The 26,891-nt window shown below is 61.9% G+C and overlaps 1 protein-coding gene across 1 annotated transcript; it reads left to right on the forward strand.

The window, feature by feature from the left end:
- The first annotated feature begins 463 nt into the window (after window positions 1-463).
- On the forward strand, window positions 464-20,431 carry COL6A1 (collagen type VI alpha 1 chain). The gene is made up of 35 exons (XM_084872240.1): window positions 464-688; window positions 1,366-1,495; window positions 3,067-3,267; window positions 4,624-4,783; window positions 4,961-5,089; window positions 5,212-5,232; window positions 5,405-5,425; window positions 5,516-5,560; window positions 6,540-6,593; window positions 7,165-7,209; window positions 7,335-7,361; window positions 7,586-7,612; window positions 7,700-7,744; window positions 8,036-8,089; window positions 8,229-8,291; window positions 9,025-9,087; window positions 9,241-9,294; window positions 9,389-9,424; window positions 9,587-9,649; window positions 10,872-10,934; window positions 13,322-13,384; window positions 14,247-14,309; window positions 14,642-14,692; window positions 14,823-14,858; window positions 15,313-15,375; window positions 15,477-15,542; window positions 16,140-16,175; window positions 16,548-16,584; window positions 16,854-16,862; window positions 16,989-17,122; window positions 17,336-17,445; window positions 17,960-18,143; window positions 18,250-18,430; window positions 18,851-18,880; window positions 19,070-20,431. The coding sequence occupies exons 1-35, from the start codon at window positions 592-594 to the stop codon at window positions 19,690-19,692; spliced, it is 3,084 nt and encodes a 1,027-aa protein (XP_084728366.1). The 5' UTR covers window positions 464-591; the 3' UTR covers window positions 19,693-20,431.
- Window positions 20,432-26,891: the final 6,460 nt, after the last annotated feature.

Here is a 26,891-nt window from a genome sequence, read left to right on the forward strand (position 1 = left end):
AAAAATTGAAATGTCTTTTCCAAATACATATTTGACCAAACTGAAGATATAAATACATGAAAAATAACTCAGAAATCCGACAAAGCGAAGGATTTGAAACCCACGGCATCTCATTTTCAGGAAGTTAGTGTGGGGATTGGTACACATGCAGGTCAATTCCACAAGAAGATTCTGGATTGGAAGCAATGGAAACATGTTTCAAGGAAATTCATTTGGGGTGACGGTTCTTTTTCAGACATCTTAAACTCAGCTGCACTTTTGTCTCCAGAAGCACAGTCCCGAGAACGGGGAACACCTCCTTCGGCGAGCGGTGTCCTGGGCTCAGAGCTGCTTCAGACCAGACTCTGTCTCTCAGTGACTCACTCCTGAGCTGGAGGAGACCCCAGCCTCCACTCCAGCCCTGGGCCCGCCCCAGCCTCCTCCTCCAGCCGCTCCTCCTCCCTCGGCCCCTCCCTCCCTCCTTCCCTCCCTCCCTCCCGGGCAGTAACTCCGGAGAGAGCAGAGACAACTTTCTCTCTCTCTCTCTCTCTGGCTGTCTTCAGCCCACCCTGTCCCCTGCCCTCGCTCGATGGTGACACGCAGGCCGGCGACATGAGGCTGGCCCACGCTCTGCTTCCCCTGCTGCTGCAGGCCTGCTGGGCCGCCGCGCAGGACCTCCCGGCACCCGAGAGGGCCATCGCCTTCCAAGGTGAGTGGACTCGCCGCCTCTCCCCCTGCGCTTCTGCCGCTGCTGCCTAGACAGGGCTGGGACCTGGCTTCTCCCCTGGACGTGAGAGCTGCAGACGGGCCTCGCTGGAGTGCTGGGAACTCCCCAGCTCGGTGTCCAGTTCCCCGGGGCTCTTCCAGCACGGCCCCGGGGCTAGGGGCACCCCGGGCGAGTCCAGAGGGCCCGGTGGGAGAAGGAACTTCATTTGGGTCCCAGCCTCCAGCGCCCCAAGAGCGGCTGTCCGGCCGTCAAGTGCTGGTTTTGCTCCATCTCAGTCAAGCCCCTCTGACCCTCGCCTGGCAGTCAGTCAGGAAACATGGTTACCGGTTCCCACACACCTTTTTCTGAAGCTCATGCCCCTGGGACTTTTAAATTGAACTCGGACAGACACCCAGTGAGAAAGCAGCCTTCGCTGTCCAGGGCGGGGCTCCCTGCCTTCCAGAGGCCTGGCAGGATTCTCAGGACCCAATGTGGGGGTTCTCACGGTCACCCCACCCCCTCGCTGGGTGCCAGCTTTTCTCAATGAGGCCACTGGGTGCAGTGGGAGTGGCTGTCTGGGGCGGCGGCTGGTGGGTGAGAGGGGCTGGGAGGGAAAGGGGGTGCAGGTGGCCTCCGTGTGGCCTCAGGGCATGAGCCGGCGGCCTCCTCTCCCTGCCCAGACTGCCCTGTGGACCTGTTCTTCGTGCTGGACACCTCCGAGAGCGTGGCCTTGCGGCTGAAGCCCTACGGGGCCCTGGTGGACAAGGTCAAGGCCTTCACCAAGCGCTTCATCGACAACCTGAAGGACAGGTAGGAGGGCACGCCTTGAGCTCTCTCCTGCATTTCTGCAGCCGCTCAGAGGAAAGGCCAGAGGGCCCAGGGCACCGGCCGGCCTGGTGCCATGTCTGCCACAGCCCAGCAGGCAGAGCCAGTCTCAGCTTCCCTACCGAAGCAGGGAAGTGCGGGTCTGGCCACTCGAGTCCCTTCCCAGTGTCCTCGGAGGTTCAGATGGGCCGAAGAAGGGCTTGAGGTGGGCCAGGCTGCTGGGAGGGCACTGGTGAGCAGGGAGGGCCAGAGGGCCAGAGGGCCAGAGCTGTGATGTGGGGCTCCTGTCGCCCCAGTACATACAGGGAACTGCCCCCCACACCAAACTGAGCAGGTTCAGGGAGTTGGCCTGAGGCCCTGACCAAGCCTGGAGGGGGCGCTCCCTGCCAACTCTCTGGACACTAGCCGCTGCCCCATGACTGGTCAGAGCTTGTCCAGCCGCAATGTCCCCGTGTACCCAGGGTCGCAGACAGAGGGGCCTGGGAGGGCTGCCAGCTCGGTGGTCTGGGTTGGGGCATGGCACACTTCATTCATTCATTCCCTCCCTCCCTCACCGGTGTGACCAATCCACAGCACTGGGAAGGTGGGGTGGGGAGAGCCTGGAGCAATGGGCGTGGCCAACGACAGGACATGTCCTCGGTGAAGGACAGAGCAGGGGGGGAGGGCCACAGGTCAGAGCCCAACTCTTCCCCACCATCTGAGCAGGGCCCCATCCCTAGACCCCCTCTGTCCCTGCTGACCTGCTGACCGGGCCGAACCTCCCGTACCAAAAGGGGCTGCAGGGACAAGGGCATGGCTGCCCAAGGCAGAGCGTTATGATGCTGGAAGCCCCACACTTACCCCAAATGCCCAGGTGCTGGGGGCCCAGTGGACAGTGCCTGGGGAGGAACGTTGGGGCGGCCATGTGGGCCACCATCTCCCTACGTGTGCCTTGGCTCCTACTCAGCCTCCCGTGACTCAGTTTCACCACCTGTGAACTGGAATAGGCTTCTCTTGCGGTTGTTACCATTAGCATGACCACAGGAGCCTCAGCCACTCCATCTGCTTCATGGGCTGCCTGGCAGGCCACCCCCAGCCCGGGCGGAACAACACTGAGGGCGTCAGGGCCCAGGTGCACACAGAGGGAAAGGCGCCCAGTCAGGTCACGGGGACCCCTCCCCAGGGTCCTGCTTAGAGCTGGCCTTGCCCAGTCCCCCTCACCTGCACCACCTCCGCCCTCCCCATTGCGGGGTCTGCCCCCACCGCCCCTCCCATCGCCGTCCAGGCCCACACAGCTTCTCAGTCGGAGTCCCTGGAAATCGGGCGCCGAGGCTGCTGTTGGCTGGCTGGAGCCGGCGCCTTCTGACCTTGCGGGCCTTCCCAGGCGTGGCCACCAGGCCAGGGAGCAGGCAGCTCAGGGCCCCTGGGAAGTCCAGCCCACGGCTCCGTCCTCGGGGCGGCATGGGCCGGGTGCTGGTCCATCTGTGAAAGGCGGGCGCCTTGCGCTGGACGGACAGCCCGGGTGCCGGTGAGCACGGGCGCGGCCGGAGGCTCATGCTCACCCCTCGCGCCCGCAGGTACTACCGCTGCGACCGCAACCTGGTGTGGAACGCGGGCGCGCTGCACTACAGCGACGAGGTGGAGATCATCCGCGGGCTCACGCGCATGCCCAGCGGCCGCGACGCGCTCAAGGACAGCGTGGACAAGGTCAAGTACTTCGGCAAGGGCACCTACACGGACTGCGCCATCAAGAAGGGGCTGGAGGAGCTGCTGGTGGGGTGAGCACCGCCCCCCCACCCCCAGGCCCGAGCACACGTGGCCCTCGTCCCGGACATGACTCCTGCCTCTGGGAGCCACCCAGGCCCCTGTCCCTGGAGGGTCCCATCTCCCTGACCCACGTATGGTCACTGCACCCAAACTTGCCAGGTGCCTGGGCTGCCCTCTGGCAAACCAAGCTCTGGTGCCCAAGTTCCCCCAGGACCAGTCCCAGGGGCCAAGGGGATCATGCCCGTGGCTGCTGCCCAGCCGCCCTCATGGCCACCAAGGGTCACTCTGAGTCCCTTCGTCCCCCCCGGAGCTGTCCTCTCTCTCAGCCCCATCACTGCCACCCTTGGGCCAAGCAGAGGTGCTGTCTGCAGTCAGGGACACGGAGTCAGAGAAACAGAGACGTTAGAAGACAGGGACAGAGAGCCAGCGGCGAGGCTCAGTGGTAGAGCATTCACCTGAACCAGGAGGTCACGGTTCAATTCCCGGTCAGGGCGCATGCCCGGGTTGCAGGCTCGATCCCCAGGATGGGGTGTGCAGGAGGCAGCCAATCAACGATTCTCTCCCATCATTGATGTTTCTCTCTCTCCCTCTCCCTCTCTGAAACCAATAAAAATATATTTAACAACAACAAAAGTCAGGGACAGAGAGGGCAACACAGAGGGAGGGGTCCCTGTAAGAACGTCCCTTCGCTGGCTGTGCACACTACGTGGACTCTTGGCAGTGGAGAGCAGGCAGCAGCCACTGTGTCCAGAGAGAGGGCTGGTTCCTGCGGTGCCCTCACTCACAGAGGGCACACCTGCAGCCGACCCCATCCCCCATCCCCAGCACACACACTCACACACACACACACACACACACACACACTCACACACACACACACACACTCACACACACACACACACACACTCACACACACACACACACACTCACACACACACACACACACACTCACACACACACACACGCACACACACGCACACACACGCACACACACTGCCTGTGACTGAGGCTCCGGGTCGGGAGGCCTCGGGGTGCATGAGGACCCGTGCCTCTCCCCTGGCTGTGTGTGCATTTGCCAAAATAGTCTTGGAGGGAAATGGGACCCCACCAAACTCTGTTTCCTGATTAATGTCTGTGTTTATGACCCTACTGTATAGCAGGATCAGCAAAGAAAAACTTTAATCAGTGTAACAGTAACACGGCTTTGCAGAACTGGGCCTGGGCCTGGGTCTCCCTCGGGGTGTCTGCCCCACCCCCTCCTCCCAGAACCAGGTCTCAGCTCCCCAAAGGGCCCTGTGCTGTGAGGGTGAGCGGTGGCCGGAGGGAGCCCGGCGGAGTCTCACCAGGCTGCCCCCCGCCCCCTGCAGGGGCTCCCACCTGAAGGAGAACAAGTACCTGATCGTGGTGACCGATGGGCACCCCCTGGAGGGCTACAAGGAGCCGTGCGGGGGCCTGGAGGACGCCGTGAACGAGGCCAAGCACCTGGGCATCAAAGTCTTCTCGGTGGCCATCACGCCCGACCACCTGGTAGGAGCCCGCCCCGGGCCCGTGGCCTGGGAGGAGGCACAGGGCCCGGCCTGCGGGGGCAGAGACCGGGCACCGAGCCGCAGCCAGCGCGTGGGGAGGAGCAGGGACGGGGCGGGGTCCGCACTTCCCCCCGCCCCGGTTCCCGCCATCGCCCTGTGCCCGCTGTGCCCACCCCAGGAGCCGCGGCTGAGCATCATCGCCACGGACCACACGTACCGGCGCAACTTCACGGCGGCCGACTGGGGGCAGAGCCGCGACGCCGAGGAGGTCATCAGCCAGACCATCGACACCATCACCGACATGATCGTGAGTGGCCCTCACTGTCACCTCCCCCCCATCCCACCCCCCCCCCCCCGCCCGTGTCCCGGTGCCGGGAGATCCTGTGGCCGCAAGCATACGTTAATTCGACTTTTTCATTTCATTTTCAGAAAAATAATGTGGAACAAGTGGTAAGAGCCCCTCCCCCACTCCTCCCTCCCCCGCTGCCCAGGGGGTCACCACGGGCCCCCCCCCCCTCCCAGCTGGGCGCCCAAGCCGAGCCCTCTGAGCACCCGCAGGCGTCGGAGGGCACGGCAGCTGGGCCCGGCTTTCTGACGTGTCACTCTGTCCCTTCTCCGGCAGTGCTGCTCCTTCGAGTGCCAGGTGAGTGTGGGCCCCTAATCCTCCCCCCACCCCAGCCCGGGGGCCTCCTGGGAGGGTCTGTCTGAGCTGACTGTTCCCTCTGCCCTGCAGCCCGCCAGAGGACCTCCGGGACCGCGGGGTGACCCAGGGTACGAGGTGAGTGTCTGCGCGGGGTGAGGGGCACGGTGGTCCCCAGGCAGCCGCCCTGAGCACCCACCGTGCCTGCCGCTGGGCTGGGAGTGGGGGTGGTGAAAGCTCCCTACGTAAGCGGTGCCCGGCCACGGGGAGAGGGGGTCCCAGGGCTGGCGGGGGGTGGGGTCTGACAGCACCCTCCCCCTCCTGTGGTGGAGGAGTGGCCCTTTCGGAGTGTCGCCTGAGTGCTTGGCTCCCGGAGATGGGCCCGGATGGGGGTGGGATGCCCGTGGGCACCGCCAGGGTGGCTCACGCAGGGAGGTTTGGAAGATGAAGAGGCGTGGCTGGCATTTACAAATCGGGACGTTGCTCAGGAAAGTCCAGATTTCTGGCTTCTCCTAAAAAAACGTCAGCTTCTGTGGCAGGAAGCTATGTGGCCATTGGCCACGGGAACTGAGCCAGCCTCTCTGGGGGCGGGGAGGGGGGGGTCTTTTTAAAAAAAAATATATATATGTTTTTATTTATTTCAGGGAGAGGAAGGGAGAGAAAGAGAGAGAAGCATCAATGATGAGAGAGAATCATTGGTCAGCTGCCTCCTGCACGTCCCCTACTGGGGATGGAGCCCGACACCCAGGCATGTGCTCTGAACTGGAATCGAACTGTGACCTCCTGGTTCATGAGTTAATGCTCAACCACTGAGCCACACCAGCCGGGCTCCCTGGGGGGGGGGGGGGGGTCTTTGTGCCCATGTGGCAGCCAGCCTGGGAGGCCAGCACAGCAGCAGGAACGGGGCGTAGGATGGTAGGGAGGAAAGATTTGGGGGCCTCTTCCAGCCAGCAGGGGTGTGAGGGAGGGGAAGGTGGCACTGACCCCGCATGTCCCGAGACGGGCCGGGGCGGTGGGGAAGGTGCCTGAAGACGGTGCACGCAGGCGGGGCCCTCTGCGCAGCTTCGCGGAAACACGCGGGGAACTGCCCCTCACCCTGATCTGCTTTGTGTTCCAGGGAGAACGAGGGAAGCCGGGCCTCCCGGGAGAGAAAGGAGAAGCCGGAGACCCCGTGAGTGCCAAACGCCTGACCTGGGGGTGGGGGTGCTGGGAGCCGGAGGCTGGGGGACCAGGCTGCGGAAACTTCCAGAAGGATGGCTGAGTCTGAGTGTCATGGTCACGGTCTTCAGAGGACACCAGGACCGGAGGGTGCACTGCACGGACATCCCCTCCAGTATATCCCACCCCCCGGGCGGCCCCATGCCCTCAGGCCTCCCCACAGGCCCAGCCTGTGCCCCGTGGGGTAGACGGGGGAGGTGGGGAGGGGACAGTGGCGGGGGGGAGGGGGGCGCGGGGGGGGGGTAGCAATGTCCCGCGCCCTCTGCCTCAGCCATGGCCAGTCTCCCCCCAGCCCATCCCTAGCTCCTCCTGGGGCCTTGGTCTCCCCCTCCCCTCCCGGGAGCCCCCAGGAGCGGAGGTGGGGCCCTCACAGCAGGGCTGCTCCCTCAGGTGCCGGCCAGCAGGGGGCAGGGGCCAGCGGGCCAGTCCACAGCCAGTCTCTCTGGAGTGGGCTGCAGGAGGCTGGGGGGGGGGGCTGCCCTGCACCCCGGGGTGTCTAACGCGCACCCTCCTTTGTGTTTCAGGGAAGGCCGGGCGACCTGGGGCCCGTTGGCTACCAGGGGATGAAGGTATGTCTCCCCTCCCTCCCCAGCGGCCTCTTCCGGGGCTGAGCCAAAGAGCCACCGGGCTCCCCCAGGGCATCGGGCGAGGGACCCCAGTAACCGCCCCCTCTCCTCCTCTCTCTGCTGTGTAGGGAGAAAAGGGAAGCCGCGGGGAGAAGGTGAGTGAGGCACAGCTTGTCACCCGGACGAGGTTGACATTGCCCGTCCGCGGGGTGGCTGGGCCCCGTGGACCTGGTGGGGGGTTGGCTGGTGCGGCCCTCCCAGGGATCCGGGGGGCCCACCCCCTCCTGGCCCTCCTCCGCCGCCTCTCTGGCCACTCTCTGGGGAACTTTCCCCGTGATGAGGGGGACCACGGCCCTCACCATTCTTCCCGTCTCTGCAGGGCTCCCGGGGACCCAAAGGTTACAAGGTGAGTCTGGCGGTGGGGCCGTGTGTCCTGCGCGTGGGTGGGTGGGGTCTGACCTTCCTCTGACCCTTTGGCCTTTGCACCCCTCAGGGCGAGAAGGGCAAGCGCGGCATCGACGGCGTGGACGGCATGAAGGTAACGCCGGACAGGGGGAGGGCGGGTGGCCGGGCCACAGCTCAGACACGAATGGTGGGCTAAGCCAGGTGTCTCTCAGACACCGGCAGGTAGGGACTCATGTGGGCACTTCCGGGCAATTTGGAGGTAGTGGGGAAGGCAGGAGATGGTTCCTGCCGAGCCCGCGGTCCCAGTGGACCCCAAGCCACCTGGCCAAGCTCAGGGTGTCTTCTGGAGTGGGGCTTTCCCGGGAGGGGGCGGGTGAGCCAGAATCCAAAGACTGGACCACCAACCCTGCCTTCCTCCCTCCAGGGGGAGATGGGGTACCCCGGCCTGCCAGGCTGCAAGGGCTCGCCGGGATTCGACGTAAGTCACGCTCTCTCGCCGATGCTGTAAGACTGTAAGGTCTCACGTGTGAGCGCTGGCTCATCCCCTTCTGCCTCTTAAGTAGTCACCAGGGGGCTTGGCTAAGACCCTGGACTGACCTCTGCCGTCTCCTCACCAGGGTGTCCAAGGACCCCCGGGGCCCAAGGGCGACGCGGGCGCCTTCGGACTGAAGGGAGCAAAGGTGGGTGCCGCGAGCCCCCTGGGGGCTGGGCCTCGGCTTCCTCGGCTGCTCTGCTCTGCTCGGCGGGCAGCGGGGAGGCCGGGGCTGGGAACGGCAGGAAACAAAGGTTGTGGGTCAAACATCACAATTCAACGGACGGGCAGGTGAGTGTGCCCAGAGGGAGGGCTCCCTGCCACGCACCCGGAGCCTCGGGCCCTCCCGCCGCCCCGCACCTGCCCGCTGCCTGGGGAGTGTCTGCACAGCCTGCTCATGGGGAATCAGAATTAAGAGCAGGCAGCGACGCTGATGGCGGCCACCGGGCAGATGAGCGAGGCGCGGATACCTTGTGCGGGTTTGAGGCTGAGCTCTGTGGCTGGCGTTTCCTGGGGTTTCTCGTGGCCGCAGGAAGTGCTAGGAGAGAGGGAGAAGCTGTGTGGACCCGCCCCACATGCTCCAACCTTCTAACCGCATGGGTTTCCGGGAACGCATTTTGGGGTATCACCTTCCAGCTCAAGGGTTGCTGTCTGGGCCCAGGGCCCAGTTCCCGGAAACTGGGCCTCAGTGATGAGAACCTGGGCTGTCCCTGCGAGGAGAGGGCAGCAGGGGGAGCGACCAGGGCGGAGATGGGCAGGGGCAGGGGAGGAGCATGGGGCTGGCCAGGCAGCAGCCTGACGTCCGGGTGAGCAGGGCTGGTGGCACGGGGTCTCTGGTCCCCCAGCAAGGACAGGCGGGGCTGACCCTCTGATCTTTCCAGGGTGAGCCTGGAGCCGATGGGGAGCCGGGGAGGCCAGGGAGCACCGGGAGCCCCGGAGATGAGGTGAGCATCCACAGGGCGGCCACCCCACCCCACCCTCCTCCCACCACAGCCGGGGTGGGGCCCAGGCCCTGGCAGGGGCTGCTGGGACAGGGCCAGCCGCAGTCCGGGCACTGGCCGGGCCAGAGATGGACGAGAGTGCATTGTTCTCCCCAGGGAGACCCCGGACAGCCTGGACCCCCGGGAGAGAAGGGCGAGGCAGGCGACGAGGTGAGCATCCACGTTTGGCTGCTGCTCCCTGTTCCTGAGACTCAGGCTGAGTTCCCACCTCACACTAACACTCTGTCCATTCCCCTTCGCCCAGGGCAACGCAGGACCAGACGGCCCCCCCGGAGAGAGGGTGAGTCCGGCAGGTGGCCTCCGGGCGCTGGGCCTCGTGGCTTTGTGCCAGACGTGGCCACGTCGCCAGCTGGGGGCCCGCTGGGGCGTGGGGATCGGGCCTGTGTCCACATGGAGGAGTCTGGAGCTGCACCCTCACCTCCTTCTGCGTCTCTCCACACAGGGCGGCCCCGGGGAGAGAGGACCACGGGGGACCCCAGGCGTGCGCGGCCCCAGAGGAGACCAGGTGAGTCACCGTGCATTAAGCTGGGACCTCACTTCGCGGGGGGGACAGACGGAGGACAGGCTGTCGGAATCGCAGGACACACCCCCGGGGCCCCTAGATTTCTGTTTCAGCTCCTGCCCTCGGCCCCACCCAGACCTCGGGAGCCAGGCCTGGGAGGGGGCAGCAGGGCAAGGGGCAGGGTCTCGCCCTCATCACCCAGGACCAACTCCTGCGGAGACGGCCACCTACAACCACAGGGAGACACAGGGGTCGGCTCTCTGAGGATCTGCCGGGTGCATAGGCGTTTGCTTCGGGGCGCTGACTGTGGGTCTGGAACGCCCTGCCCAGCAGCACGTTCTGCGTTTCCAGCTCCGTGTCCTCCCCTCAGGCGACCTGCCTGTCACTCACCGAGCTGTCACTCATCTTCCATGGGACACGGTTCCCTTAGCCCCGAGCCCTGCCCACTCGCCAGGGTCTTCTGAGTCCCTGCAGCCTCCCACAGCAGCTCCCTGAACATTTATTTCTGGAGGAGTCTTTTCTTAGTCAAAACTTCAAGAGCAGGAATGGTGGGAAGTCACACTGCACAAGCCGGTGGCCGAGGCTGCTGGTGGCCCCCTGGTGGGTGGCACGGTTTTGCTAGACCCAGAGGGAGGGCGCCAGGCAGACTCTGCCTGATTTGTGGGGGACAGGCCCCACCCCACATCTGGAGTTAGGGCAAAGGGTGCTGAGCTCCCAGCCTCAGATGTGGGCTGGGCTGTCCTCCTCCCCTACCCCCGCACCCTCCGTGTGAGGCTGAGGGGCAGGTGTGTGTTTGGGTGCCCGGTGGGGACAGTGAGTTCACTGTGAGGCCCCAGGCGGGGCTCAGGGGGACATCAAAGCAGGGGTAACTGGCTTTGACCCCCCTTCTAAACCCACCTCCTTGAGATAGGAAATGGGACTGAATCCAGGCCCCGCCTCCAGGAAGCACCCCTGGCAGACAGGGTCAGAGCACCTGGGATGGGGCCCCGCTCCCAGGACCCCGCTAGTGAGCAGCGTAGGGATGGCCTTGGGCCCTAGGAGGAGCTGCAGGCCCCCTGGCTGGGCCTCCTGACACCACACACGTCACTGCCCAGCTGAGCACGTGGCCGCCGCGTGGTAAAAACGTGGAAGGGGGAGAAGGATGCGGCCTGGGCACACGTGGACAGCCCTGCCCCCCCAGGCCTCGCCCTTCCGGCCTCCGCCTCACCGCCTTATTCCTCCCCAGGGTGAAGCTGGACCCCCAGGTGACCAGGGGCGAGAAGGCCCTGTCGGTGTCTCCGGAGACCCGGTAGGAAACCGGCGTGTGAGGGGTGTCCATGTGGGAGGGATCTGTGGGGAGGTCTCTCTCCCAGGGGGGATGACCTGGGAGACCTCGGGAGACGGGGGTCTGGAGCCAGCCGCAGGGGGCGGGGGCAGCTGGAGCAGCAGAATGGGGATGGGTGAGGGCGGGCCCAGATGCCCAGCTCTCACAGAGGGACCCCTTTGCCATCTGGTGGGCACTTGGCAGGACACAGAGCTGAGTGAGCAGACCCTCACTTCGCCCCCAAGCTCTGCCCTCAGAGTGGGTGGGGAGGGGCACCCTGGCTTGGATGGTGCTAGAGGAGGATGTGGGGGGTGGATACCAGTGATCACATGGGAGAGGGTGGCAGGGCTGGCAGCAGAGGGAGCCCAGGGCCCTGGGCACAACCCCTGCCCTTGCCTGGCAAGGCTGGGTCACTGGGGACGGAGCGCTGGATGGAGGTGCCCCACATTAGAGCCCCAGGACACACAGGCGGAGCGGGGGAGAACTCACTCAGCTTTTGGAGCCCAGGTGTGAGATCCAAAAGCTGAGCATCAACTTGGGCGTGTAGGGCATAGAAGGTTTCAGAATTCCTGGAGGCAGCCTTCCATGGCCATGCTAGGGGAGGGGAGGAGAATGGGACCTGAGGAAGCAGAGGGCTGGCCTGCCCTTGGGCTGGGCCGGAGAGGAGTCGGAAAGGGGTGCAGACCTGCCCTGCACCTCTCACCTGCCCATGTGTAAACTCACCGAGTGCTCGTCTCTCCTTCAGTGAACACGTGGGTTTTCCCCAGTATTCAGCTTTACAGGAAAATGCTGTCATAAATATTCACTCGTCTTCGCACTGTCAGCTCCTCTGTCTCTCCATCTGTCTGTTTGCTTATCCATCTATCTACCCATGATCTACCTACTTTGCCATTTATCTAAGATATATCATCCTTCCATTATCTATTACCTATCTATCCATTCACCCAGCCAGCTACCCATCTACCTATCCATCCGTTACCTGTTTGTCCATCTCTGTCCATTATCTGTTATCTATCACCTATTCATCATCAGTTTATCATCTACCTATGCCTATAATTTATCCCTCCATATATCCACTCATTCATCCATCCTTCATCCATCTTGAAATACATCCAAGACTATATACCCAGAATGTAAATTCTTTGGAGAATTTCTTGGCCAAATAGTGTGTGTGTGTGTGTGTGTGTGTGTGTGGGCGGGGAGAGAGAGAGAGAGAGAGAGAGAGAGAGAGAGAGAGAGAGAGAGAATTCCAAATACTTCTACCTGTCTCTCTGTCTAGCCCCAGCTTACAATGCCCTCGGGAGTGTATAGTGGAGACTGTACCTACACCTTTGCCAACATGGGACCTCAGACTCTGAGTGTGCATGTTAGCTCCTCAGGTGAAAACCGTGTCCTCTCTTCATGGGAAGCTGAGCCTGGTCCCGGTGCCGCCGCACCTGGCGGCTCACAGGTTGTTCCTTCCCCGCTGGAGCCTGTCGCAGGTTGCTGGGATGAGCTGCAGGCAGATCTGTGGTTTGGTGTGGTGTGGTTGGTGTGGTGTGGTATGGTGTGGTTCAGGAAGTCCTGCCCATTTATAGGATTCCAAATACACCCACTTCTCTTACTGTATTTTTTGCTTATATTTTGATTCCTTTGGAGCACAGAGGAGTTAGCAAAAGTAGGTTTACAACTGTGAGTACACGAAACACAGAATTTATTCTTGCACTGTTAGTTATTATTGCATTATTTGTATCACAACTAATGAAAAAGAGAACCTACTGTTGCCCACCCCTGGATAGTGTATGGTTAGAAGCAAACCCGTTGTTACAACACAGTTTCTCCATCACAATGCACTTTCTTCCTCCATTTCCATCCCTTGTCCACGTGTTCTGAAACTGCTGTATCATGCCCCTGTCTTCCTCTTTCTGCTGACGCAGCCCAAAGTGCCTCCACGCACCGGGGCCAGGCCTCGGGCCGCAGCTGGACGTGTGCGTAGCTGTGGCAAGGGCAGCAGTATGCCCGCTGCCCCCTGGCTGCCCCCGGTTGAGGGAACAGGCTGGGTAATGGGGGACTGCACACAGTGGTGCGAGGACCTTGTCCGAGAAGGACCTCTTCTGGACACACCCCCTGACCACAGGGCCTCAGTGCAGGGTCTTGGCGGGGCGCATGGGGGGCGGGGGCAGCAGCTTCGTGAACAACCTGCGCTTGTCCTCCTTCCTCCGGCCTGGCCGGGGATGTCTGTGAAGTGCTCGGGGGGCCCCAACCTTGGGCCCAGAAGGGGAGGTGATGTGCCTCCACTCCAGGGAGGGCGTGTGGAGCAGGCCAGCCGGTGAAGCCAGCAGGGCTGGTGTGGGCAGAGAGAGGGTGCAGCAGGCATGTCCATCTCTCTGCAGGGTGACGCGGGCCCCGTTGGACCTAAAGGGTACCGAGGAGATGAGGGGCCCCCGGGGCTGGAGGTGAGTGACCGTGGCCCCAGGAGGGACCGACCCTGACCCCAGACCCTCCCCTCCCCCAGCACTTCCCTGGGAGAGCCCCTGTGCCATTAGCGCATGTGAATGTTTCATTTCACTTCAGTACTTGTGACTTTTAGAACATTTGGAAAATGCATGAAACATAAAAAAGAGAATTGAAATTTAAAATAGTGCCAACCATGATAGACCAACAACACTAAAAAAATACAATAGAGCCACCCAGAGATGAACAACATGAGCATTTTTTTTGCTTATCTCTTTCCAAAGTCTTTTTCTTTCTTTGCATGTTATGCCTCACAGACTTCGCCAGGTCTGTGTTTAGTAATTTTTATTGTCAGCATTTCCCTAAAACCCTACCAGCTATTCCAAACACTGTTGGCACATGCTTGGAGCCACGCCTACGTCTGGTCCTTTTGTTTCTCCCAACGCCCTTGTTGGGCTCGTGGGCTGCTCTGATTCCCTGTGGGCCCCTGCCATTTCCCGTCCTGTCCCAGGTGGGTCACAGGCGGGAGGTTGGACTCTGAGCCCCAGGGCCATAGGTTTAGAATCCTTCTTTTAATCACCGCCCAGCTGCTGTTTTACCTATTTTTAACGTATTATTTATTGCTGACAGTATTGTAGATGCCTCCCATTTTCACCCTCTTTCTCCACCTCCGCCCCAGCCTCTACCCACCCTCACTCCTACCCCCAGGTCTTTCCCGCCCTGTTGTCTGTGTCCATGGCCTCTACATTTGCTGTTTTATTTGATTCTCCCTCTCGCTTTCCTCTGCAAGACCTCGTGCCCAGCCCTGCCCCGCTCCTCCTCAGGTGCCACTTACTCTTGCCAAACCTCCTTCCTCCTCCTTAGGGCCCCAGAGGTGCCCCCGGGCCGGCAGGACCCCCCGGAGACCCCGGACTGATGGGTGAAAGGGTGAGTGATGGGCCCGAGGGCACAGAGTCCTGGAGGGGCTGGCACCTGGTTGGTTGCCTGAGACCCCGGGAAGCCCTGGGTTTGAGCCCCAGGCTCACAAGGTCTAAGTGAAGGTGCTGGTCCGGTAACGATGGGGGCTCTGCAGGTGGCTGTCCCCTGAGTCACTGCGGGCACTGCTGAACGCTTTGCCTGCCGCTTGCCCCCGGGGCCCCCAGGGCAGTCCGGGCAGGGAGACGCCTTCCAGGCTGACAAAGGCGCCACCCTGTGCCCACGCTGCCTGGAGACGTCCAGGCCTGCGTGGTCCCCACAGTGACAGGACTGGTCTCCCGCAGGGTGAAGATGGCCCCGCCGGAAATGGCACTGAAGGCTTCCCCGGCTTCCCTGTAAGTGCCCCACCCCCACCCCTTGGCCAGCTGGACAACCTGGGCCTGTGGGTTGGACCAGGGATTGGAGCTGGGATGGTCCCTGGGGCCCGTGTCAGAGCCGGGGTGACTGTCCCGCCTTCCCCCGCAGGGCTATCCGGGCAGCAGGGGCCCTCCCGGGATAAACGTGAGTACATGCCCATCCCCAGGCTACTGGTATGTGCACACACATGTACACACACACGCGTGCATACAAACCTCTACACACGTACAGACCCTCTCACATGGACAAACACACATGTGGGGCAGACAATATCTCCATTGTCTTTTGAATGAAATGAAGTGCGTGTAGCTGTGCCTTGGTGAAGCTGATTTAAAATAGGAAAGTTGGTGAAGAAAAGGAACAGCCAGGACGCCGCTGGTGGACGAGTTGCCTTGCCATCCAGGGAGCTCGGCCGAGCGCCCACGGGAGGCGTGGGCCAGCTGCTGCCTCCCCGAGGCCCTGGGCCGGACCCCAGCCCAGCACATGCCCCTGCTCAGGGACTCCGGACCCTCCTAACCCTGGGCCGGACCCCAGCTTAGCAGTGCCCCTGCCCAGGGACTGTGCACCCCACTAACGGTGTGTTCCTTGTCATCTGCAGGGCACTAAAGGCTACCCCGGCCTCAAAGGGGACGAGGGAGAAGCCGGAGACCCCGGAGAGGACGTGAGTGCCGCCACCTCCCCACCCCCGCACAGTGTGAGATCCCGAGGGAGGAGTCTGGGGGGACGGTGGCTGTGGCGGTGACACAAGCTCTTTTCTTCCAGAACAACGACATTTCACCCCGAGGTCCCAAAGGCGCAAAGGGGTACCGGGGCCCCGAAGGCCCCCCGGTGAGTGGAGGCGTGGCTGGCCCAGGGGGGCCGGTGGGGGGCGGACGCACCTGCAATCTGAGGCTACAATGGGTGGAGAGGGGTCTGGGGAGAGGAGGTGGGAATTTGGGGAGCAGGCCGCTGGGGAAGTTGGGACTTTGGCAGGTGGCATCAGAGGGGACGGTTCTGAGGGGCACATTGGGGTGCTGAATGGGGAGAGAGAAGGGGCCAGCCACCAGATGACAGAGACAGAAGCACAGCAAAGCCCAGGGCTGGGCCCAGGGGAGGTCTGGCACCCAGGCCTGGGGCCCCCGCCCACGGAGGAGGTGCCATTGCACTGGATGGGCAGTGAGCGTGAGCGGGCTGCACGCAGGGTCACGGCCAGCGCCCCCACTGGCACCAAGAAGAGATTGCACTGACGTGGTCGCGTAATAGATGGCAGTTACTGCCTCTCCCCAGCCCTTCATGGGCAGAAGCCGCCGCTGTCCGTGGCATTCGGGGGGCTCCTGCTGGGAGGTGGGGTCCCTAGGGGCAGGGGGCCTGGTCAAGAGTTCAGGAACCTGGCAAGGGGGGCCCCGGGCAGACCCTGAAGCCCTCCTCCCATCTTCTCCCTGACAGGGACCCCCAGGACCCACGGGACCACCAGGACCGGATGTAAGTGGGTGTCTGTGAACATCCTCGGGATCCCATGGGGGTGGAAACCCTTGGCAGCCACAGGGGGACATGCGATGGCCACTGGAGGGACATGTGACAGCCACAGGCGACATGACGGGCCCAGGGGAACACGGCCACGGGGGGCACATGATGGCCACATGTCAGTGACCCCCTCCGGTGCCCGTGCCCTGGAAGCAGGGGCCTAGGTCAGCGCAGGGCACACCCCGGACAGTGAGAGCCCCTGCCCACCCCCAGCCTGGCTGAGGTCCCCAGGAAGGTGACCCAGAGGGCTGGCCTCACCCAGTGCCCGGGGCAGCCCTGGCTGGCTGGCTGGCCACTCGGCCCATCATGCAAGTGTCTTCTCCTCCCCAGGAATGTGAGATTTTGGACATCATCATGAAAATGTGCTGTGAGTGTCTGTCTCCACTTTGAATAACTATTAGAAAGAGCATGGAGGAGGGGCGGGGGGGGGGGGGGGGGGAAGATGTGTGTCCCATCTGAGAGAATGTCCCTGGGAGCTGGGCCACTCTCAACCCCACTGCTGGCCTCCCTCCCCCTCCCACCGAGAGGCACCAGGAGCCCTGGGGAGGGAGGCCCAGGAGGTGGGGAGCGGGTGGGGGGCTCACCTAAGACTCGGGGTCTTTGGTCACCTAATCTCCTCTTTCTCCTCTTCCCCAGCTTGCTGTGGTGAGTGTCACTCTCTAACTCGTGTGGTCTTAGCTCTGGGGTAACGGCCCTGGGGGTGGTGGGGCGCCCCCATACCTCCTCTGGGTGGCATCGAGCAGCAGCTGCCCCTGCCCCCGCCCCCTGCAGAGTGCAAGTGTGGCCCCATCGACATCCTGTTCGTGCTGGACAGCTCCGAGAGCATCGGGCTGCAGAACTTCGAGATCGCCAAGGACTTCATCATCAAGGTCATCGACCGGCTGAGCCGGGACGAGCTGGTCAAGGTGTGTCCCTCCCTGGACTCCATGCGCTGGGGAAGGTGACACCGAGCTGGAGAGGGGCCAGGCCCGGGGGCTCTGGGAGACAGGGCATGGTGAATCTCAGAGCCAAAACCCCAATCACCACCAGCGTGAGAGCCACTGCCAGGCCTGGCCTGGGGCGGACGGAGGGTGAGGGCAGCCGGGGCACAGCTGACCTCGCTGCCTGTCCCCGCGCAGTTCGAGCCCGGACAGTCCCATGCGGGCGTGGTGCAGTACAGCCACAACCAGATGCAGGAGCATGTGGACCTGAGGAACCCCAACATCAGGAACGCCCAGGAGCTCAAGGAGTGAGTGACATGCAGCCACATGAACAGTTCCAAGAGCCCACCCAGCCCCTGCTCACCCCCCCCCCCAAAGCTGACCCAGCCCCTGCAGCAGGCCCAGGCTCACCCCGACCCCAGTGCTGACCCAGCCCCTGCAGCAGGCCCAGGCTCACCCCCGACCCCAGTGCTGACCCAGCCCCTGCAGCAGCCCAGGCTCACCCCTGACCCCAAAGCTGACCCAGCCCCTGCAGCAGGCCCAGGCTCACCCCCGACCCCAGTGCTGACCCAGCCCCTGTAGCAGGCCCCTGCTCACCCCCGACCCCAGTGCTGACCCAGCCCCTGCAGCAGGCCCAGGCTCACCCCCGACCCCAGTGCTCACCCAGCCCCTGCAGCAGGCCCAGGCTCACCCCCAACCCCAGTGCTGACCCAGCCCCTGCAGCAGGCCCAGGCTCACCCCTGACCCCAATGCTGACCCTGTACCTGGCCCGGGCCCTGGCCCAGCCGTGGCCCCGGTGCTGACCCCGCTGTGGCCCCACAGAGCCATCAAGAAGCTGCGGTGGATGGCGGGCGGCACGTTCACGGGCGAGGCCCTGCAGTACACCCGGGACCGGCTCCTGCCACCCACTCAGAACAACCGGATCGCCCTGGTCATCACAGATGGCCGCTCGGACACCCAGCGGGACACCACGCCCCTCAACGTGCTCTGCGGCCCTGACATTCAGGTGGGGGGTGGGGCCACGGCCACGGCCACGCCGCCCACGGCCACCTCCGCTCCCCGCGGCGTGGGCACCCTCCCCCTGGGGCTGGCTGACGCGCTCCCTCCCACAGGTGGTCTCCGTGGGCATCAAGGACGTGTTCGGCTTCGTGGCGGGCTCGGACCAGCTCAACGTGATCTCCTGCCAAGGCCTCGCCCCCCAGGGCCGGCAGGGGATCTCGCTGGTCAAAGAGAACTACGCCGAGCTGCTGGAGGACAACTTCCTGAAGAACATCACCACGCAGATCTGCATAGGTGGGCGCGGGCGGGGCCCACCCCGCAGGGCTGCAGGGGCATCACAGTGCCGGCCGCAGCCAGAGCTGCCGCCGTCCGACGTGGGCCCTCTCCCCCCCACACTGTGGGCTTGTGATCCGCATGCCTGGGCTGGTGTGGCACAGGGGCAGCCCTTCCTGGGGCGTCTGCCCTGCAGACCTCTCTGAGCCTCGGGGTCCCCATTCTCAGAGGGCCAAGACTCTGCCTCACCCCTCCCTGGCGTGGTGTGAGGACCAGGACATAATGCCTGGGGGCCACTCCCTCCCTCCCTTCCTGGTGGGGAGGAGGGGCTGGGTGGGGTGCTGGCGAGGCCACGGTGGTTTCAGACCGGAGGGGGTTACAGACCGACCAGTGGCCCCTGTGACCGCTGGGTTCACGCCCTGTTGGGCTTTTCTCTTACAGACAAGAAATGTCCAGATTACACCTGCCCGAGTGAGTACCTGGGTGTGGGCAGGGCGTTGGGGGAGGTGGGGGTGCCCGGTGGGGAGGGTCTGGAGATAACAGTCTAGTGGGCCTGGCTCTCCCAGGCTCACTGCCTCTGGCCGGTCCCCCCACCCCTGGCCACGTCGAGGCCCTGCCATGTGTTAACGACCCCCCCGCCCCACCCCACCCCGCCCGCAGTCACGTTCTCCTCCCCCGCCGACATCGCCATCCTGCTGGACGGCTCGGCCAGCGTGGGCAGCCACAACTTCGAGACCACCAAGCGCTTCGCCAAGCGGCTGGCCGAGCGCTTCCTGGCGGCGGGCCAGGCGGCCGCGGCCCCGGACGTGCGGGTGGCCGTGGTGCAGTACAGCGGCACGGGGCAGCAGCAGCCGGAGCGCGCCGCCCTGCAGTTCCTGCAGAACTACACCGTGCTGGCCGGCACCGTGGACGCCATGGGCTTCTTCAACGACGCCACCGACGTCAACGACGCCCTGCGCTACGTGACGCGCTTCTTCCGCGAGGCCTCGCCCGGCGCCGCCCGGAAGAGGCTGCTGCTCTTCTCCGACGGCAACTCGCAGGGCGCCACGGCGGCCGCCATCGAGAAGGCGGTGCAGGAGGCCCAGCGGGCGGGCATCGAGCTCTTCGTGGTGGTGGTGGGCCAGCAGGTGAACGAGCCGCACGTCCGCGTCCTGGTCACCGGCAAGACGGCCGAGTACGACGTGGCCTTCGGCGAGCGCCACCTGTTCCGCGTGCCCAGCTACCAGGCCCTGCTGCGGGGCGTCTTCTACCAGACGGTGTCCAGGAAGGTGGCCCAGGGCTAGCCGGCCCCCCCCAAACCGAAACACGGAGACGTGGGACTCAGATCTTCCCCACCGGCCCGACTAGCTAGGTTGTTGTTTTGTTTTTTTTTTAAAAGGAAAAGCTTGAAAAGCTGCCATGTGAGCGGGTGTCTGCACCCCGGTCCCGGGGTCCTGCCACCTCCCCGCACCCCTGAACCTGAGTTAACATCCCGGACCACCCGCAGGCTCCTGCCCCAGACCTCACGTCTCTGGGTGCCAGTTGCCTGCTGCCCCCACTCCCTGACATCTGTCCACATAACATCTCATGTACACTCCAGTCAGAGCCGCCGCTCAGTGCTCGGGAGGTGACGGACTGCATTTCGCCAGGGCAGCCAGCGGTGGGAGGACTTCTTAGACCCGTCCTCCGAGGGTCCGTCCCTCCTCGCCTGGGCCTCGCTCCTGAGCCTCAGCCTGAGGGCTCGGGGCACCCCACAAACGCTGCCCAGCACCTCCCGGGAGCAGCACTCTGTAGTGTCTCCTTGACCCCGTGTCCTGGCAAACCCCAAGAACAAAGGTGCTATTCCACCCCCCACCCATGTACGGCGAGGCCTGGCAGCCGGGCCACCGGTGATGTGCCCAAGCTCTCCCTCCGGGGAGAGAGTGATTCTGCATCTTACCGAAGACCCCCTTTATCGGTTTGTTTTATTTTTTTACTCCTTCCTCTGTTCTTCTCAGCTGTGTTCCTCTCAGCAAAGTTTCCAAATAAAAGTTTCACTCCTCTCTCTGTGGTCGTCTTTCCAAGGAGTTAAAATCCCCACCGTTGCGTAACCGGTTTGGTTCAGTGGATAGAGCGTCGGTCTGCGGACTGAAAGGTCCCAGGTTTGATTCCGGTCAAGGGCATGTATCTTGGTTGCGGACACATCCCCAGTAGGAGGTGTGCAGGAGGCAGCTGATCAATGTTTCTAACTCTCTACCCTAGGGGTGTCGAACTCAATCAGAGAAGGGGCCAAAATCTAAAATCCAGCCTAAATCGCGGGCCGAATGGTTTACTGAACAGTCATAAACTGACAATGTCATAAACTGACAGCGGAGTGCAGTGATGACAGCGCGGTGCGGGCCACATTGCAAGGCCTGGCGGGCTGGATTTGGCCCGTGGGCCTTGTGTTTGACACATGTGCTCTACCCCTTTCCCTTCCTCTCTGTAAAAAATCAATAAAATATATTTTAAAAGTAAATAAATAAAATCCCCACTGTGTGTGCACGTGGTGCCAACAAGGGGACGTGGAGGTTAGAGCATCTGGTGGGATGCCCTCCTCCGACTCAGTGCCAGCCAGACACCATCCATCCACCCCTCTTCTGGGCCTAGGGCACGACCCCAGTGGCATGAAGACCGTCTATAGTTGGGGAGCATCTGGGAGGGACCCCGACACCCTGGGCTGCAGAATCACAGGTGGGTTCGGCCTCAGGGGGCTCGGAGAGCTGGCCACCCAGAAGATAAAACCCCCAAAGGGCCACACGCTGACACCAAAACCACCAGGAGTTCTGGAGGGCGGCAGGGACCCGGGAGGCCCCATGGGAAGGCAGACCCTGGGAGGCTGGGCCCTGGTTCCAGGGAGAGGGCAATGGGTCGTGCCTGCTCCCATCAGGGAGTGGCCTCTCCTCGGGAAGGGCGAGCTGTAGGGGAGCTGAGCCGGGCACACCGGGAGAAATCACAGCCATTAGAATGCCATGCCCATCTCCCCCGGCAGGGCTGGCAGGGGCCTCGGGGAGGATGTGAGTCCTGCTAAGCTGGGCCAGCAGCTAAAGGAGGCAGGTGTGCAGGACAGGGCGCCCTTGGCGGCAAGGCTCGCTGGGAGGGAGCCTGGCGAGTGTCCCTCGGGGGTGGCGGGGCACCGGTGCCTGAGGGGGCTGAGGGGGCGCCCCTCAATCAGATGCCTCACACACGTGGCCCTGAGGGCTGAGCTGCAGGGAAGCCATTGCTGGTGCAGGGAAGATGCCCCAAATGCGCTCTGGTTCCTGCAAAGAGCAGCACCCCACGTGGAATGAGCTGGTGTCAGGTTCGCCTCACCTCAGCCGCCGAATTCCCATTACATGCAGACCCGCTAGGAGCCAGACAGCTGCTAGGTCATCATTCATGGGGCCCACATATGTGCCCAGTCAGCCCTGCGAACCCCCAGCTCAAGGAGGTCCCCGCAGCGTGGATGGGTTGCCCTGGGCTGGTTACCCCCCCACTGCTCACAGCTGTGTCACCTTGCGCCCGTCACCTACCCCTTCATCTGTTTTCTCAACTGCAAATGGGCTCATAGCACCTTAGCGCCTGCCTGAGCGGGCTGTGGTGGGGCCTGTGCCCTCATCGGAGCAGGCATCACGCACCTCCCTGCTTCCAGCCAGGGCAGCGGGGGCCTCCTGACCGCGCCCGGGGCAGGGAGGCCACAGGGCGGCCTGGAGAGGGTGGCGCAGGGGAGGGTGGCCTGCCTCTCCCCAGCCTGCAGGGCACAGTCTCCCTCAGGTGGTTCGGGGGTTTCTCCTGCCCACGTGGGGGTGGCCACCCAGGGACTGCTTCCTGCAGGAAAGAGAGACTCAGAAATAGGCATTCCCCCTTTAAGAAGGAAGCGCTCCTGTAACCCATCCGTGACTCATCTCTAACTGGAATCCTCTCTCTAACTGGAACCAGCTGGCTGAGAACACCAGGCCAAGACCAGCAACACGCCTGCATGCTTCCTTCTGGGCCCCTCGCTCCCACCCCCACGGGGAAAGATAAGGGTCCCTGCCTGCTACGGAAGTCTGCTTTGTAAAGTCTGCTTTGTAAAGTCTGCTTTTTAAAATGTGTTATGAAGGAAACCTCAGGCCCCTCACGCCCGAGTCCTTTCCAATTGGAGCACATTCCCAGGTTGTATTCTAGATCACGGGGCCCACTTTTTCCCAGCCCAGAATTGCAGGGGCAGTGCCCAGGCCTCTCTCCCGAGCCCTGCCACCCCACTTAGGGCCCAGGGGCTGCACTTCCCTCCTTCTCCCTGGAAAGGCATTCTTCGGAGGAAAGGGGGACCCATGGGGAAGAACCCCAGCCCTCTCCTGCTCCCCCATCAGGTCAGCCCCACAAGCTGACCCCGGAAGCTCCCAGGATCCATCTGCCAGCGGGGGGGAGGGGGAGGGGGGAGAGAGGCAGTCCACCCAGTAATCTCTCCAATGTGTGAGGGGGCAGCCAGTCCTGCCGGGAGGGGTCCCAGCCCAGAGTCCCTGCCTGCAGCTACTTTCCCGAGAAGCAGAGCTGGTGACATTAAGGGTGTGGTTGGCTCTAGAAGTCGCGTCCTCCCCAGGGCAGGATCTTACACGCAGGGGCTCCTCGATCTCTTAGCTGCGAGATGGGGACACTTAGATGGGTCAAATCCACCTCCCCCAGTGAGACTGGACGCCTCCTCGGGGCAATGCAAGGTGAACACTACGAGGCTACCAGATGGGCTGAAATCACACCACACCAGCCGCCGTGGCTCTGTGAAACGGGACAACCACTTGGTCATCTTCAACAGTTCCTAAACCACACACGCACCTACCCTACAACTTCGCCACCTCCTCCCAAGGGTTGGAAAAGAGCAATAAAAATAAACTCTATGTCCAAACAAAGACTTGTAGGAGGAAGTTCATACCAACCTTTTTTGTTTTTAAATCCTCGCCCTATGTTTAGGGAGAGAGGAAAGGGGGAGGGGGGGGGGGAAGATCGATGTGAGAGAGGAATATCAATCAGTGCACATGCCCCAGTATGGGATTCAACCTGCAACCTAGGTATGTGCCCCAACTGGGAATTGAACCCACAACCTTGTGTATGTGTATGTGTGTATGAAACAACACCACCCATCTGAGCCACCTGGCCCAAGACCAACCTGAAGATGGGGTGGAGGTGGTGGGGGGGTGTGGAGCAGGGTAGATAGGAGCTGGGAGGAGGGGAGGAGAAATAGGAGACATCTGTAATACCATCAACAATAAAATCCTATATAATAAAAGGGTAATATGCAAATTGACCAAACGGCAGAACGACCAGTTGTTATGACGTGTACTGACCACCAGGGCCAGACGCTCAATGCAGGAGCTGCCCCCTGGTGGTCAGTGCGCTCCCACAGGGAGAGCACCACTCAGCCACAAGCCAGGCTGATGGCTGACAGCTGGCAAGCACAGTAGCCTACCTCCTCGCAGTGCTAAGGATGTCTGACTAAGAGCTTAGGCCCACTCTGCAGTCGGACATCCCCTGAGGGCTCCCATAATGCAAGAGGACGCAGGCTGGGCTGAGGGACCCCCCCCCCCACCCCACTCAAGTGCACGTATATTGTGCACAGGGCCTCTAATGTGTGTGTGTGTGTGTGTGTGTGTGTGTGTGTGTGTGTGAGTGTGTATGATAAATAAATAATGCAATATTTTAAAATTATTGATGAGAGAGAGAGAATAACATCGATTTGCTGTTCCACTTTGCTATGCATTCATTGGCTGGTTCGTGTATAGGCCCTGCCCTGGGATCGAACCTGAAACCTTAGTGTGTTGGGATGATGCTCTAACTAACTGAGCACCTTGTCTACCTTGATGGCATGTGGGCCACTTGGGTGTGAATTTGTCAAAATTCTTAGGCCTGTACCTAGAAGATCTGCTCATCTCCTTTGTATAGCCACTCATCTCACTCAAAAAAAAAAAAAGTTAAATAAATAATAAATAAATAAATAAATGGCAGGGGGCGCAAAATTTCTGCCACTGGTTCTCCCGACTGCATCCACTCCGCAGGCACTCGAACTCTCCTTCTGGCTCCCCGTGGCCCTGTGTCTGCTCGCCCCAGAGCATGTCCAAGCTCCCAGGGTTGCTCCTGTGAGCACCCCTCCCTCTGGGTTTCTATGAATGCAGCCGCGTGACCCTTTTCGTGGGTGGAACATGGTGTTTAGTTGTTTATCTTGACCCTTCCCCCAGTGTGCACAGACTGCCCACACCTCCCATGAGTGTGACCAGGATGGGATGTTACACTGCGTGACACAGGGAGTTTGCAGAGTAACTAAGGTCCCTAATCAGTTGGCTTTGGGGTGAGTCTCCTGGGTGGGTCAGAAGATGTCCAAGGTCTTTCTCCTGCTAGCCTTCCTAAGAAGTGCCCATGGAGGGGGCCAGGCAGCAGAACCTGAGGGTGGCCAGCAGCAAAACGGGACCCCAGCCCCACAACCTCAGGAAACAATCCCGCCAACAGCCAGTGAGTCCGGAAGAGGCCCGGCCCCCAGGTGAGATGGGCGGTAGCTTGGTCCCGGGCTGGGAGACCCTGAGCAGGACCCAGCTGGGCTGTGCCCAGACCTCTGACCCACAGGAACCAGGGGATGGTCCGTTTGCATTGTTGTAAGCTGTCAAAATGCTGGTCGCTTGTTACACAGTCGTGTTAGTTAGAAAACGGTCTTTACTTCTTATCCCCAATCCTGTAAACTCTTGTCATATTTCGAGGCCTCCCCCTCTCCGCACTCCTGGATTCAGGCCCTCCAGCCCCTGCTGGCTACACTCCCCCTCCTCCCTCCCAGGGGAGTGGGCAGCTTCCTCCCCTTGGGGTTGCGTGTTGGGTCGTCCTCCTTCCAAAGGTCTCGGGTCACAGCCCTGAGACTACTCCCTCTGGGCGGGCACCGCCCTGCAGCCAGGTTCCGGGCGCAGGCCCACACCCATCGCGGGCTGCAGTGCCCTCCTGCTGGTCCCCACCCTCCCTTTGCAGTTCGGATCCTCTGGGCCAGTGGTCGGCAGACTGCGGCTCTGTTGACCAGTGAGTTTGCCGACCACTGCTCTGGACTCTCTGCGGGGCAGGCGGGGTCACCGCCAGGGTCCTCATCGGAGGCAGGAGGAGTGATCCTGGGAGAAGGGGAGAGAGTCAGAGAGCCTGGAAGATGGGAGGCTGATGGCTTTAAAATTGCAGGAAGGGCCCACGAGCCAAGGAATGCGGGGGTTTCTAGAAGCCGTAAAAGGCAGGAAACCAAGTCTTCCCTGGAGGCCCCGAGATGAACCAGCCCTGCTGACCCTCTTTGGACTCCTGGCTTCCAGAGCTCAAATTTATGATTCTGAAGAAATAAATGTGTGCTGCTCCGGGCCGCCACGTTGGTGGTGTTTTGTGATAGCATCAGCGGGCCACACACTTTCTCACTGAAGGGCAGCGTCCTTTCAGCCCTGCCCCCGCCAGGAAGCCAGGCGTTGAACACTCTCGAGACTTTTCCTGTTAAAAAATCTCCCAGAGGGCAAAGTGGTGCTTGGCCAATAAGTAATAAATCGATGAGCTTATGCGTCGATGTTGTTCCTCAAATCCCGAATGTGGATGATATCACTTTGGCCCCAAACACTCTGGATGCTTCAGAAAACGCTCGGCCGGAAGAACACGAATTGCGTGCCCTGGGCCCCATGGGTGGGCTGTGAGGAGGCTCTGTGCTGCCGGCCCAGCCTCAGCTCCGTGAGAGGACGACTCCCTCAGGGAAGTCTCCATCCTCAGGGCCAGTCCTCTCGGACACGTGCTTCATGGGTGAGACCCGCCGGTGTGGTCCTTCAGGTCATGTCCCATCAAGAGCGGAGGAGGTCTCCACTTGACCACCGATACACCAGTGGCTGGTTTCTGAAACATCGCAGTCTGCGTCTGAGAGCTCACCTCTCTCTCCCCTTGCTCCACACCCTACACCCCTCCCCCTGCCCGCACCCCACAGGTGGCTGCTCCGCTGGGTCAGAGCCCCAGAGGAGCAGCTGCACCATCCCCCAGGCGCCCGGCGACCATTTCCAGAGAAGCCGCAGCCGAGACCATCTGGTTTATGTAGAAGGCTGAGCTCAACTTGGACTGTAGAGAAGAATGGCTTCTTAAGAAAACAGGCCTCCAGATAACGGGTTAGTTTATTGAGGGAATGCTCTTTCAGGGTAAGAAAAGACAGTCAAAATAAGGGGTAGGGAGACTCTGTCAACTGCCTGTGACCCCAAACCCCTCTCCTGCTGAGACCCAGCCCCCTACTCTCTCCATGCTCACTTCTTCATTCTCAAGGATCACATTAAATGCCACACACACACACACTCACACACGATCCCCTTGTCTAAATTACATCCTTCCTGTTCGTTTTATAAACATCATTTTGATTTTCATTCGTGGAGCATTTCAAACATACAAAAGAGGAGAGAGTGGTGCAGGGACCATCCCTGCACCCACTTCCTAGGTGACCCCCATTAACCATTCGCCATATTTGCTGTCACGACTTTATGGTGGAAATATTTTA

This window comes from Pipistrellus hanaki, assembly GCF_964339955.1.
Source record: "Pipistrellus hanaki genome assembly, chromosome: 2".
NCBI lineage: Eukaryota > Metazoa > Chordata > Mammalia > Chiroptera > Vespertilionidae > Pipistrellus > Pipistrellus hanaki.